General features: G+C 33.6%; 1 protein-coding gene across 1 annotated transcript; it reads right to left on the bottom strand.

Annotated features, from left to right (window-relative positions):
• Window positions 1–3,427: 3,427 nt before the first annotated feature.
• LOC132622804 (protein LONGIFOLIA 1-like) lies at window positions 3,428–9,198 on the bottom strand. Its single transcript, XM_060337475.1, has 7 exons — window positions 8,602–9,198; window positions 8,271–8,486; window positions 7,109–7,155; window positions 5,845–7,022; window positions 5,190–5,712; window positions 4,960–5,110; window positions 3,428–4,372 (listed from the first exon to the last, which is right to left on the bottom strand). The coding sequence occupies exons 2-7, from the start codon at window positions 8,425–8,427 to the stop codon at window positions 3,609–3,611; spliced, it is 2,820 nt and encodes a 939-aa protein (XP_060193458.1). The 5' UTR covers window positions 8,428–8,486; window positions 8,602–9,198; the 3' UTR covers window positions 3,428–3,608.
• Between the last annotated feature and the right edge of the window lie 5,458 nt (window positions 9,199–14,656).

Genomic DNA, 14,656 nt, shown 5'->3' with positions numbered 1-14,656 from the left:
ACATGGTGCACTAATAGTACATTATGTTTGCATAAGTGGTGCACTTTTAGTCACAATCTCAAATAAATTTAACGGAAAAGAACAAAAATGCCCCTGAACTTTTAGAAAAGGTATAAAAATACCCTTTATTCATCTATTTTGCTAAAACTACCCCTCAATTCAACTATTTGGCTCAGTTATTCCCCTTGACTAACGGACAACACTAAATTTTTTTTAAAAAAAAAAATAAATTGCACATGACATTTTATTACTGAAAAATTGATTTATTCTTTTAAAAAGAAATCTGAAACCTTGGAATTTTTTTAAATTTGGACAACTTTTTTTTAACGAGTAAAACCTTGACTAACGGACAACACTAATTTTTTTTCTTTTCAAAATGTGAAAAATTGGATTTTTATAAAAATCTGAAAAAAATAATTTTTTTATGGAAAAACTGTGTTTAAAAAAAAACCAGAAAACTATCTTTTTTAAATCTAGAAGAAAATTATGGAGTATTAGTTTTGCACATTTTACTTAAAAAAACAATCAGTTTTTCAGATTTAAAAATTGAATTTTCTAAAAAAAAAATGGGGTTTCCTCCTGTTAAATTTTTTTTTCCAAACTTAAAAAAATTCCACATGTTTTAATGAAAATCCAATTCTGTTTTTATATATATATATATATATATATATATATATATATATATATATATATATATAAGGCTTACTACATTTGTTTTTTTAAAGAAATGGATGTTGAAAAATTATTTTTCCTTATTCTACAAATAACAGTAAGCCTTTTATATATATATATATATATATATATATATATATATATATATATATATATATATATATATATAACAGAATTGGATTTTCATTAAAACATGTGGAATTTTTTTAAGTTTGGAAAAAAAAATTAACGGGTGGAAACCCCATTTTTTTTTTAGAAAATTCAATTTTTAAATCTGAAAAACTGATTGTTTTTTTAAGTAAAATGTGCAAAACTAATACTCCATAATTTTCTTCTAGATTTAAAAAAAGATAGTTTTCTGGGTTTTTTTTTTTTAAACACAGTTTTTCCATAAAAAATTTAATTTTTTCAGATTTTTATAAAAATTCAATTTTTCACATTTTGAAAAGAAAAAAAATTAGTGTTGTCCGTTAATCAAGGTTTTACTCGTTAAAAAAAAGTTGTCCAAATTTAAAAAAATTCCAAGGTTTCAGATTTCTTTTTAAAAGAATAAATCAATTTTTCAGTAATAAAATGTCACGTGCAATTTAATTTTTTTAAAAAAAAAAAAAATTAGTGTTGTCCGTTAGTCAAGGGGAATAAATGAGCCAAATAGTTGAATTGAGGGGTAGTTTTAGCAAAATAGATGAATAAAGGGTATTTTTATATCTTTTCTAAAAGTTCAGGGGCATTTTTGTTCTTTTCCGTTAAATTTATTTGGGATTGTGACTAAAAGTGCACCACTTATGCAAACATAATGTACTATTAGTGCACCATGTGAAAGAATATGTATGATTTTGATCCAAACCCAAATATTATGGATGATTTTGGTCTTTTTCTTTTTACTTGTGCCTTACACTAAAAATAAATTTTCATTTTACTCGTCCTTTTTAGCAAACCATGAGAAATTTGTTATTTTAAGAAGATATTACGCTTATGTAGCTACAAAAGTATCAGTAGTCAAATTTAAATTTTCAAAACATAATTAATAAGGTAATTTAGTAAAAAAAGAAACTCTAATAAATAGTTTTAATGGTGAGTGTCAAGACAACAAGGGCAAAGGAAAGAGGAATTGAGGGAGTAATGGGAACCGAGGAAATATTCTCTTTATCTCATTTATGTGGTACACTTTCATTTTTAGTTTGTTTAAAGAAGAATGACACCTATTTATATTTCGAAATAATTTAGTTGTAAACTTCTCATTTATCCTTAATGAGCTAATTTATAGAGAACAAATGTCTATGGTTTGCTTCAGATCACAAGTTTTATAATTATTTATTTCTTTTTTAAATTTCTTGTCAGATCAGACACCACCACATAAATTGGAATGGAGGAAGTATATATAAAATAAACAGATGTAAAACTAGAATGTGTAAAATATATCTAGTAATAATACTTAAAAATAAAATTTTCAAGTTGTTAAATATTATCAAAAGTAATTTGTAAATTTTTTCAATATTAACTCCTTATATAATTCGTATTAGCTTGAGATGAATTTAAATAGAAAGACAATATCACTAAAAGTTTATACACAATATCCCAATTTGTTAGGTATGACACATGGTTGTTTTCTTATTGTTATTGTTTCACATTGACTCCTAAAGTTATATTAACTCATACTTGGTTAATTAATGCGTATAATCTTTTTCAGATAAGAAACTAAGTAGGCGTGCCTGCGATGTGAAATCATGATTTTTATATTTTAATTTTAAATCAACATTTATTTATGTAATTTGCACAAAACTTCAACTTCATATCATGATTTCAAATCTCAAATTCTCCAAAAAGGTATGATTTGGGATTCCAAATTTTTTAAAATTTAAAACTTGATCCATAAGTTTATATTTTGTATAAAAAGATCAATAAGTTAGTAGATACATTTACCAACCATGTTTACCAACTCATGTTCAATTTTAAAGAGTAGTTATATTACAACTCATGTTCAATACCGTGTAGGAGGATTATATTAAAGAATAGTTAATATTACAACTCATGTTCAATTTTTCTTTTTATTAATTTAAAGTTTGATCAATATATGTTTTTTTAGAAAGTCTTGTGTTAGCGTATTAACTTTGTGATTATGAACTACTCATTTGGTAAAATTGAATAAAAATTTAGGAAATTTTAATGATTTTCACAACTTGTAGGATTTTTATATTTAAGAGAGAAAAAAATATAATTTAACAAATTCAAATTACACGTCCAAACAAAACTTCAACTTGAATAGTAATTTCAAATCGCTGATGTCTAAACGGGTCCTAAAGATGTGGAAAACTGAAGTTCGTGAGAGAGAAAAAAAAACCGCCAAAATGGTTCCTTACATTTTGACATGTAGGGAGACGGAACGGGCTCGAGGTAAACGCAAATTATATTGGAAAAAGACTGGAAACTACTCGCAAGTGCTCATTTTTTTCATTTTCTTTGTTTGGGCTTTTGGCATGAAAGTCCCAGTTAGATATTTCTGTTATTCAATGTCAATTATGTATTGGATATTTTGTTTGAAATTTCATGTATAGTACTCTCCCAAATTCTCCACAGTTTTGGAAGTAGCCCTAGACAGTTCATTGATAAGATTGATTGTCGAATTGGGCTGCACAATGTGGTGCCAAGAGAACTTATTTATTTGTTCAATGAAATAGCTAGTTGAGTTTATGTGAAAATTACGTGTTCGAATAACTTCAGTTAGACAAGACTATCCTTGAATTAAGAACAGAAATTTGGTTTTAAGAAGCAAATGAGAAGCATTTCTATATATGCAAATAAAACAGCCAATATTTTTGCTTTCCGTTTGCCCTTGATACACTAGCATCTCATATGTAAAACACTGAATTTGTACATGAAAGAGCACTGAACTCTATTATGAAGAAATAGAGGACAGAAGCTTGAAAGTTCAATTACTAATTAGTAAATAGTTGCCTACAATGCCTTCTTCTTCTTATCTGCTGCTGCTCTCTGGCCTCATCACTTATTATTTCTGTAATAAGGTCTTTATATATTAAGCGCTCGACGTCCAAAATCAATGATGGAATCTCACTCTGACCATTTGTCCAATCTTCTGACTGATGCCTCATATCTGCATTGAGAATACATATCAATTCATCTTCTTCAGAGTCCATGCTAACCTTTTTGGCGTTGAGGTTGTCTATGTCGGACTTCAGTTCCTTCTGGAGCTGCTGTGCATTTAAGCGATCTCGTCCTTGCAATAAACAGCTTTCTGAAGACAGTTTGTTGGGAAGTATCTCATTGACTATGTCAAAGACGTTCTTTCTATGCATTTTCTGATTAAACTCTATCCAAGCACTCTTTTTACAGAGTCCATTTTCTGACATAACACGTTCCTCAGTCTGTTCCAAGATATGAAACAACTTTGGATCGATCAGATGGCCGGATGACTGAAGCTGAATGGCCGTGGAGACGGAGTCCACGCCCTTGAGAAGGCCAGATGCCAGTAGTATTTTGGTGATGTATCTGTGGTCAGGATTATGAGTCTGGCTCAACGATCCTAGATGGTCCATATTTGCTTCGTGGTTGGAGTCCAGTAGTCTGAGCTGGTGAGCGAGGCCGTTAATGCGCTCTAATTTCTTGTGGCTATCTATCCTCGTGCTGTAAGATGAATGATCCTGGTAATCTAGGTACCATAATTCATCTGCAGCATCCTCAACTGTTCAGGTGGAAAGGACATAAAAAGATTATTATTAGGCAAATCCTGCTTGTACACCAAAATCAATTGTAACATAATTCTGATGTGATTGGTGTTTCTCTCCTATGCTTTGGGTACATCAAGCAAAATATTCCCCAAATTCGTTAAAATAGTGAAAAGAAAGATAAACATCTAGATTACTCGGTCATAGGAGCTTGTCCTAACTTAATATGTGGGCGTCATGTAATCATTACTACTTTCTACTTCATAAGATATTTACTCTTTGCAAGTATTTGAACACCTAGATAATTCTTCTAGGTGTATCTTTTCCATTTTGAGTTTAGCAAAAGCCTACAAATTTTTAGGGGTGTTAGAGCCTTAGCCGAATTATGACAGTGAATAAGAGATCTTAATATGCTTTCTGTGAACACTTCAAACTAGCTAACTAATCGACCTATTTGTGTTGAGCATTCAGTCATTTTTCAACAAAGTAATTTGTTAGATTTCCTTCTCTTTGGCAACATGCTTTACATTCTCCTCTTAGTGTTTATTTCTAGATCCTGCTGGCATCAAAAGCAGATCTTTTACAGAACTAATGGTACCCATACCTCTAAATGCAGTTGTTTTCTTCTTCACAGGAGACAGTGAGTCTTCTTCATAGAATGCGGCATCAAGCACTGAGACAGGACTTGGCTGTTCAATGGTAGAAATTGCAAGTTCAGCCATTGGTCTGTCTTCATTGAGCCTCATCATGTCACTCTGTATCAGGAAAAAGTTAAAGTTAGTAAATGGTCATGTGTAGGATAAATAGATATATACACGAAGATAAGTCACTCACTTTGTCTTTTGTGTCTTCTAGTCTTGTAGCATTAACCTTAAAGGAAAGAATTCTGCTTGTGACTTCTCCCTCTGCATGTGAGCTCAAACTGTTGTTGCTTTCTGATTGCACAGAAGCTGCATCACCTTGGTCACTGAAATTTCTTGTGCCACTGCTGTTCTCACTCAATTCCTCATCAACTCGGAGCAGATTGTTGGGTTTTGATTGGAGTCTCCTTTTGGGGGAACCTGATTCTTTGGATTGCTTAATCGATTGCCTTCTGACCCTGCTGAATTCGGGTGATGTAGTGATTGGACAAGATTGCTTCTTCTTCTGTTGTGGTCTTGGACTCACAGTTCCAGAATTCCTTCCTAATGCAGGATAGCTTCCTTCTTTTTGTTGGCGGAATGTTGGGTTTTGCACTGCCCTTGGTGTTCCTTCTTTGGTCTTCCTGTCTGGTGAAGAAAGATGCCAACCAGAATCTCTGACATTTTTCACTCTAGGTGTCACGTCTTTCCAAGTTTTCTTGTCAGCTGTTTCCTCCCTGTTACATACAAGATCTTGAGTAAAGAGTTCTTGAAATTTGGAGATATTTTTAGTTATGAAAGGGGAACATGCAATACTAATGTTATCGCTTAGTTTGGATTGTTTCAGAGTCATATTTAAAGATTCTGACCTTTTTGGGGGGCAAGTTCCCTTTATGGTTGGTGATAGCAGGTTGCGTTGCTGCCTTGTCTGCACTATTTCCAAGTTCACATTAGAGTCTGCCTGCTCTTCTGTTTGGACCTCTAATCTTGCCCTTGTCTTCTGCATTGCTTCAAGAATCTGCTTCAGAGCTCTGAGATCCTTTCCAGACTTTCTGAACTCAAGTTCAGTTATCCTTTTCTCCATTTCACCATAGACAGAAGAAGGTGTCTTTGGAGTCTTAATCGAGAGTTCCACATCCGTGTTTCTTGCAGATGACTTGTGGGAGGTTCTGCTGGCCTCTGGTTGCCTCCAGGGAGCAGGTTCTAGTGGAAGCCGTGAAGGTGACGATCCTCTCATGATTGAATTGGTAGATTTCATTCTTGGGGAGTTGAAATCATTTTCATTAATCTGTGGAGACCGTGTGACTTGATTATTCTTGCTCTTTTCGGCTGTTTTTGTCGATACCGGAACAGTATCTTTGGCAGAGAAAGACTTAGGTGTCTCGATTTCATTTGTGGGGATGGAATTTGGAAAAGCTTCCAACCCCATCAGCTTTGCTACAACACTGGAAGATCTTTTATGATCCCCTAAAAGAAAATTTGATCTGGATTCAGAGGCAGAGCTCCTGAAGGACTGTTCTCTACTGTCCAGTGACAGTCTGGGAAGGTCCTTTAACCTTACTGAAGAACGTACCTCTTCTCTTGAGTCTCTTTCATCATAAGAGAAACGTGGACGATCTTTTGGTGCATGCTTTAGATCTTCTCTTGAATTGCGAGGTGCTTCACGAAACTTAGCAGTTACTTGCCTTGTTCCATCAGATGGCTTCCCACAGTTTGACTGCTGAAATGGCCTTGGAGAATCTATGTGCTTCATTACATGGACTTTACCTTCTACTTTGGTGACAATTTTTACAGATAAACTACGGGCTTCCCTGTGCATCGAGTCCTTGACAACATCCCGGAAATCAGGAGATTGCCGGCCAGAATGAGATGGAGAACTTGGTTGTTTGTATGGCAGGGTTTTCGAAGGAGATTCTGGTAAGTTTCTTTGACTGCAAAAAGGGTGCTCTTGTTGTGATATTTTACTTTGTTCGAGTTTTGAGGAAACTTTGGATGACTCACTTGAGTGCGACACTTTGTTCCTGGCTACCTCCCTTGGCGTCTTTTCCTGCATTTGCAAATCACATATTTGTAAGATTGTTTAGTGTGCTAGTCTAGTGATATCTTGATGAAAGAATTTGTTCAAAAGCTTACTTTAGATGATTGCTCTGCACATTTGGGCTCCATTGTGTCCGTGGCACCTTCAGGACACATGAACCAGCAGTGAGATTTTCTAATTTATTTGAACTGAAGGAGATATGATTTATGAGAGTTTTACCATGATAACGGTGTATGTGGGAATGATATTTTGTTGTTCAGAAGATTTAAGCTAGTGAAAGCGTACAAGTATAAAGTTACAGCATTATGCTTCAGCAGGATAAAATCCAAGGTTTGGTAATCTCGACTATACTGGAAGTAGTATATCTGTATTCAGATATGTAAACACGAGATTGTTTTAAATATTTATGGAAAGTATACGAGAGAGGCGAAACACACCAGAATGCCGGTACTTTTAGTTAGTATATGTTAAACTAATTGCTTAGTAGCAGTCAACTCTGAATAGTAAGGTGGCTTTAATTTGAAGTTTCCCGAAAGTTGAATTTGCAAATTTAGTTTGTTAGTTTTTGAAACAAGTATTTGTTTAACTTGTTTCTACAAGACTCGGAAAACTGAGTTTCGAAATTTTCAAATTTTTAATTTTGTTTATTTATTTATTTGCAAAAACTGAGTTTGTGTACTTAGTTTTCTGAAAACTCAAAATAAAGCCAAGGTTTGGATAATAGATTCCTTGAGTAGTTTCTTATATTCACAGCCTTTCTAATCCAATGTGATTTATAATCTTGAAAATGAAGCGGTTTACTTTGTTTTCCTCTCCATTAATGCTAATTATCCATACATAAGTGGTTTGCTACTGCCTTTGATCTCTTCTTGGAGCCAGGTTCTCAAATTTTACCCTGATTACATATTTTCCACTTTTTCCTAAGATATTATTCCCTTTTTCCCAAGAAAAAGGATAGGATTGGGCAAAGAATTTAATTTTTGGAAAATAAATTATACATATTCAGAGAATTCACAAGGACTACAGATTATAAACTATGAATATTCAGGAAACAATCTTAGTCACAGAAAATAATCTGATTTCCGACTACTAACAGTGTCATATAAAATGAGACAAAGGTAGTTTGACAAAGACAAGTTCTGCACAAGGAGCTTAGATGGAAAAAGGACAAATTAGCAGATTTGAGAGGCTTTCAGGTATTAATTTATTGATTTGCAAGACTGTAGAATATAAAAAATATGTTTCTTTGGTGAGTACCTGTGAGTAGCCTTTTGTGATTTTGACCATGGAAACGTTTGCCAGTGAGGAAATGATGTCGATCAAACAATTGGAATAACCCATTCATGCATCCAATTTGCTTGTGCAGATCTTTTTTGTGTTCCTCTGTTATAGAAGATAGCATTCTTGCTGACATTTTGTTGTTGCTTTCTCAAAGCCCAAAATTGGCAGAAATCATATGGCCTTGCCCACTTCCTATGAACAAGAAACAGAGGATGTTGAAAAAACATGCATAATTCAGCAAATTAACAAAAAATAATAATGTTGCATTGCATTTATTGATTATGTTAGAGGTGAAAGTTAGACTTACCAGTGCTGCAGAGAAAACTTGAGAAAAAAGGAAGCTTTTTCAGGCAGACAGAAAAACGTAGTCAGAGTAATTAAGCACAAATGTGGTGCTTCGAGATTGAGAATAATATGCAAGCTGCAGAGTAGCAGATAAATTAACTGGCATAATCTCCAGACCCAAGAACAGATGTTTTATTCACAGAACAAAATAGTAGAATGTTTCTTGCCTAAGAAAGACTATGTCCTGTGAACAGAGAGAGAGAGTATGTGAAAGGTAGAAATGTTAGTAAAGAATGTGTCATATGCATTATATATATAAACTATAGAGCCAGCTCGTAGCTGGCTTTGAATGACAGGAAGATGGCTTTGAATCAAAGTGAAAATAATAATAATATAGACATAAAAGTCATATATTTTATATTTATTAATTTGACATAAATAACGAGGGAGGGAATGTAGATAAATATAGGTGCCATAAATATATTTACAGAGAAAGAGGGTTATGTGGATTGAGAAGAGGGTTACTTAGGTGGTAAGCACCATTCACCTCTAATCCGAACGTTGTGGGTTATAAATCGCCAAGAGTGCAAAAAGGTGATAGCTCCGACGGAGGGGTTAAAAGAAAATAAAGGGTTATGTGGATATGAAGAAGGGGGTCGGATCTGTCTAGGGTGGGGAGAGGTGGGTCATTTTCTACACACTTTCATGTGGACAAAATAATGAGTAGAGAGGTGGGACTCTGATGGAGGATTAGAGGGGGTAGGGGGTGGGGTAGGGGGTGGGGTAGGGGTGTGGGGGTTAAGGAGTCTGGAGAATGGATCTCTCTTTTTCAAGTCACTACTAGTTGTAATAGATACATGGGCATGTGGAGTTTGTCAGATAAAATGCAAGAAAGTGGATTAATGTACTGGCAATGCTGCCTCCCAGAAGCCTTTAAAGTCCTTTTGTTCAACCTTCTACCCTTACACAATTTGACCTTATTGCCCTCCATCTCCATGAACATCATCATCATCATGCTGCCATATGGCATTGGCAGATAATGCTTTCAAATTTCTCTGTGGGTTTTCATTTAATAGACTTAAATATATGTGTTGATCGAATTATGGCTTTGTTTCACAGGCTGGCTCTGCCTAAAAATTTGTCTGTCATGCTTTTATTTGGAAATGACTTGTTAGCCTCGAAATATTCCTGCAATTTCATGTTCCTTTTTTCTCAAATAAAATGAATAACAAAGGCATTGTTTCTTGAGATAAATATTATATTACATGTTCAATTATTTCTTCAACGACCCTTTTATTAAAATGTGTAAGTTCTTTTATTAGCTTAAGCCTTATTGAGCAGCATTAATTGGTACTTGTCTGATAGTAAATAGTAAGTAGTAATCGGTAAAATGCTGAGAGTCTATCGGAAACAGCCTCTCTACCTCCCAAAGTAGGGGTAAGGTCTGCATACACTCTATCCTCTTCAAAGTGAGATTTCACTAAATATGATGTTGTTGTAATCGGTTAAATAGTGGAGGTGCATTGTTTACATGTCATTTGAGTGGCAAGTGAACAAAGGCGCCCTTGTGATATGGATGTTCATTACGAAGCTTTGCAAGTTTGCAATGATGCTTTTTTTTGTTCCTTTTCCATAGTATACGTTTCTCTGTTTTTTAACCCCACTGACCAGAACTGCTACTCTATCTAAGCTCATGTGTCAGTGTTTTTTACTTGCTATTGTTGAGGTAAAATTTTGCCGTTGTGAAAGCTTTCATCACTAATATTTTTCTATATCAACTCTTAAGCTTGAAGTAATCTTCACGCGTTTAGCATATTTTAACCTGTTATTATAAGTTATTTATCATCACTTCAAAGATACTCATCCACACTGAAATTTAACAAGCACTTATAGTAAACTTTTAAATGACCAAATCATGTATTATCATTAAAGGGCTCTAAAGACTAAAGGTATTTTATCATGTAAAAGTTCTCAGCCCCACTTGTTTCTACAAATCTCAATTCAAACTAGTAAACTGGCGCTTCGTTTATTAATTTTTGTTTTTAGCTTTAGTAAACTGGCGCTCATATTTTGCTTTGGTCTAAGGTGGGGGCGGGAGCAGATCAAAGGGGGTTGACTATAAATGATTGCAGTCAATGCTTGATTTATTAAATCTCCCCTCTATTTTTGTTTTCATAATCCTTCTACGGTTCTTGACGATGACTGGATTCATTAAGTATTCCATAAAAAACATTGACTGGATTTTCAACTCAATGTAATGAAAGAGAAGTAGAAATAACCCCGTAATTTCTAGCTTATGCATTCTTTTACTAAGTTTTCTGTAATAGTAATTTACCACGTTATACGTAAAAAAAAGTCATTTCTTTCCTTTTTTACAATATGATGTCTGATTGATTCTCTTTTTTGGTCCTAGTACAAAGTCTACGTTTATAAGACTAAGACACATGTTTTGTTTAACTCGCCACCAACATATATCCTGTTTTGGCAAGAAATTGTTAACCATGAGATAATGTTCTATCGTCAATCGAGATAAATATCGAACAGTTAACAAAATAGGAATTTCAAGACCAAGTTTAAATTGCATTTTGAGATGAATGGATTTTACCTGACCCTTCGAATAATCGTCTCAGGAAAAATACTTACTCGCTCCACATTAGTTGAAATTTGGCTGTAGGAACAGGAAAAGGTGAGACATGACACTAGGCACATATGCGTTTGTTCAATTAATGCATGAGGTCCCAACAGTACTAGGACTTGTTTAATGTTACTGTGTTAAATCACTCTTTTGGTGCATTGACCACCAAAACTGGAGATGCAGCTAGTCTCCCCAGCTAGTGACCTTCTTCTCATTCAACGTTATAACACATAAAGAACACCAAAATTCAGTACCAAAAATAGGAATTAGTGACGGATAACTTTTGTCGCTAAACAGTAAAAATCCGTTCCAAATCCTATTTAAATAAATATTAGCGACGGGTTATAAAAGAATCTCTGTTAGCTAGAGGCTATTTAGCAACAGATCAACGACGAACTTCTTAGTTAATTCCCGTTCCTTTTGTAGTGATTTAATTTGCTATATACCGCTTGTCCAAACAGCTGGGGTTTGGGATTTCTCTTTTTACATTGACCACCAGAACTAGAGTTGCACTAGTGCTGTTGTTCTCATTGAAAATTCAAAGACAAGAGAAACACCACAATTTACTAGTAACTTGTTTTAATCAATGTATTGTTTCTAAGTGTATTTATTAGCTGTTATAATTAGCGCGTTTCAGAAAAATCTAGAAGGTTAGATCGTTCTGGTACCATAGTCATATATATACTACTAGTAGTCAGTAGTCAGCTTCAACATGTTTTGAATATCAGTAGCTACTATTTTCTCCAATCTTTTCTAAACTAGCTGGTGTCTGTATTGTATATTTGTTAAATTGTCATATGCCTTTCCAACTCATTTAATCCTTGTCGAGTTTTGCTACCTCCGTCCTAGTTCAATATTTAATCAATTTTGTGCCTTTGTGACCGATGTTCTCTTATCAGACAATGACAGTACTCAATTCAAGTTGCAATCCGTATATATATATACATACTTAATCAGAGACGTCATGTTCGAGCGTTTAGAATGAAGAAACACGGGTGTGAATCCAAATTTATCGCGTCAATAAATTCAAATACAGGATACCTAAACAAAACAAGAAACCTAGAAACTTTTTTTTTTTTTTTTAAGATTCATATTACGTAATTCATCCTCTCTTTTTCTCGGAGAGTTTAAAAAATCCACTCCGGCTCTATTCTTGATGTTACTTATTTTTAGACATTCTTTTATTAGGGATATCTGATATGCATTATATTATTTAGTTTAAAGACTTAAAATGTGAATGTTCAACTTTCTGAAGGATCTTTAAGGAATTATTAAGAGTCAGTTCTATAGCGATAAACTAGGTATACAAGTGAGGAAACGATTTTTAAGTGTATACAACTTCCGCGTCTTCAAGCTGTATTACCAATTATTTTCAAGAAGATTGTTTAATTAATTGGGTCCACACAAACATAGCGACCTATCAGTTTATATTATACCATACTATATACTACTAAACATGGTTAGTAGATATTTCGTGCATATTCTATATATCTAGCTAATTATCTGTAGTACACTTATAACTTAATTATTAATTTCATCCATGCGAATTCAATTATATGTGCTTGGTATAAACATGGGGGGTATTTATACAGAGTGATGGACCCGTGGTATACTCATTCTCACTATTATTAGTACCATAAGCCTATGATAAAGCTGTAGCGGACCCTATGGAGAATTTCATTTTTGGCCTTTAGTAGCTTTGATCGTATTAGTCTTTTAGCTTGCGGATAATATTGCAAAAGTACAATTGCGTGTTGTATTAGTCTGTACCAAACAAGTCACTATTACTGCTATTTTTCAGGTCTAGTTAAATTATAATAATTGAAACATGCATGAGAATCTGCTTCACTTTATTCTTGTCTTAACCACAATCATATATATCCAATTCCTGAATAGGTAATTAGCTTTGATCATTTGTGGTGGGTTTAATTGACAGCTTAACTGCAGGTAGCACGAGCATTGCCTATGTTGTAACATGCTTGCATGTTCTGCTGTTCTGGATTTGTAGGGTTATCTTTTAAGACCGAATTAAAACCAAGTTTAATTAGGCCGCAACCCCCCCCCCCCCCCCGGGCTAATTAATATAGCAAAATTGATTTAACTTTGCACCATTTAGGTGTAACTAAGGTTCCAGTTTCATCAGAAACAAAAGGAAGTACCATTGAATCTCCTTCGATTGAAAAATATCCTACGTAAATTAGGAAAAAATGTATTTTTTTTCATGTGTATGAGCGAAGGTGAATTAAAATTGTTTTAGATCAGAGGTTTTAAATTCCAGTTGTGATGTTCTTGCATTTCTAAGAAGAAATTCTTAACAAGATCTCTTATTTCGCCACTTTGCCTGACTCACTACTGCTCGAAAAAGTTTTAAAGCAAAGTAGAAAAAAATATTTGAAAAAATAGTAGACATGGAAAATATAGCAAAATCCGTATACCTAATTTCTTGAAGAAATCAAAAACTTTGATAACCACTCAAAGTTCAAAAGTAAGGACGAGCTTTACCTTATATTAAATTTTAGGAAAATTATTTGAAGATTTTGGATCTGCAAGTGCGTTAATTAAGTGAGACTTTTTTAAGCATGATGAGTATAGTGGTAAGGTTATATAGTACTACGAATGCGCACCTACATTGAAAGTGATCAACACCCGCCAGAGTCTAAATTTACCACTTTATTTCTCAATAGTCATCTCTAAAAGTAATATTCTCACTCTTTTTTTTTGGTTGATTTTTTTTGTGTTCCTCTGGAAAAAAAGTGAACGTGTTTAGGTAACAATTTATTGTTCCGGTTCACTTTGTATAATGTGTTTAACAAATCTTTAACTTTTTATTGATTTATAGCTGGTTTAACACGCGTTGTGAAGTGAAACCCAAAAAAGAAAATTGTTGTATATATAGCAAATTGCTTCTAGTTTAAAGAGTATAGTTTTCATCCAGGATTCTTGATTATTTTTAAAGTGGATGATCCAAATTACAAAGTTACCTCTAGATGGTCATATGAATCGAAGGTCTATTGAAAACGACATCTCTACCCTATAAAGGTAGGGATAAGGTCATGATCATTTAGTGGCCGACTTTTCTTATTAGAGGAAAAGAGGTCCCTCAATTCTCTATTAGATGAAGACAAGCAGTAAGCTAATTATTTTAAAAATCTAGCGTGTTTCTTGATTTTCGTTAAGTCATGTCATAACCAAAAAGGGAGACATACTTGATTTTGGATGTCCTCCAAGGAGTACATCTTATCTCGTGGTTGCTTAATTAAAACTTGAGCAAATTTAAAATTCAGGAGCATATATTATCTGCTCAATTTTTACTTGGTTGCTAAAAAAAAAAATTGGCCAAAAATATTTGTCAGTTTAGAAAATTAAAATAGAATTAATAATTTTCTTTCCACTTTTAGCCTTACTCTAAAAAATGTGGTAGAGATTAACATGATGAAAGGAG

This window comes from Lycium barbarum, chromosome 12 (genome assembly GCF_019175385.1).
Source record: "Lycium barbarum isolate Lr01 chromosome 12, ASM1917538v2, whole genome shotgun sequence".
NCBI classification, from domain to species: Eukaryota; Viridiplantae; Streptophyta; class Magnoliopsida; order Solanales; family Solanaceae; genus Lycium; species Lycium barbarum.
Note: the sequence above shows the minus strand (reverse complement) of the source record. Positions and strands in the feature narration are given on the sequence as shown.

Excerpts from the sequence above, each read along its gene's own strand:
- LOC132622804 (XM_060337475.1), bottom strand. The coding sequence starts at position 8,427 with ATGTCAGCAAGAATGCTATCTTCTATAACAGAGGAACACAAAAAAGAT. Across the intron at positions 5,713-5,844 it reads GGAACTTGCCCCCCAAAAAG|GGAGGAAACAGCTGACAAGA; the intron begins GTCAGAATCTTT and ends TGTATGTAACAG. Across the intron at positions 5,111-5,189 it reads TAGAAGACACAAAAGACAAA|AGTGACATGATGAGGCTCAA; the intron begins GTGAGTGACTTA and ends TTCCTGATACAG.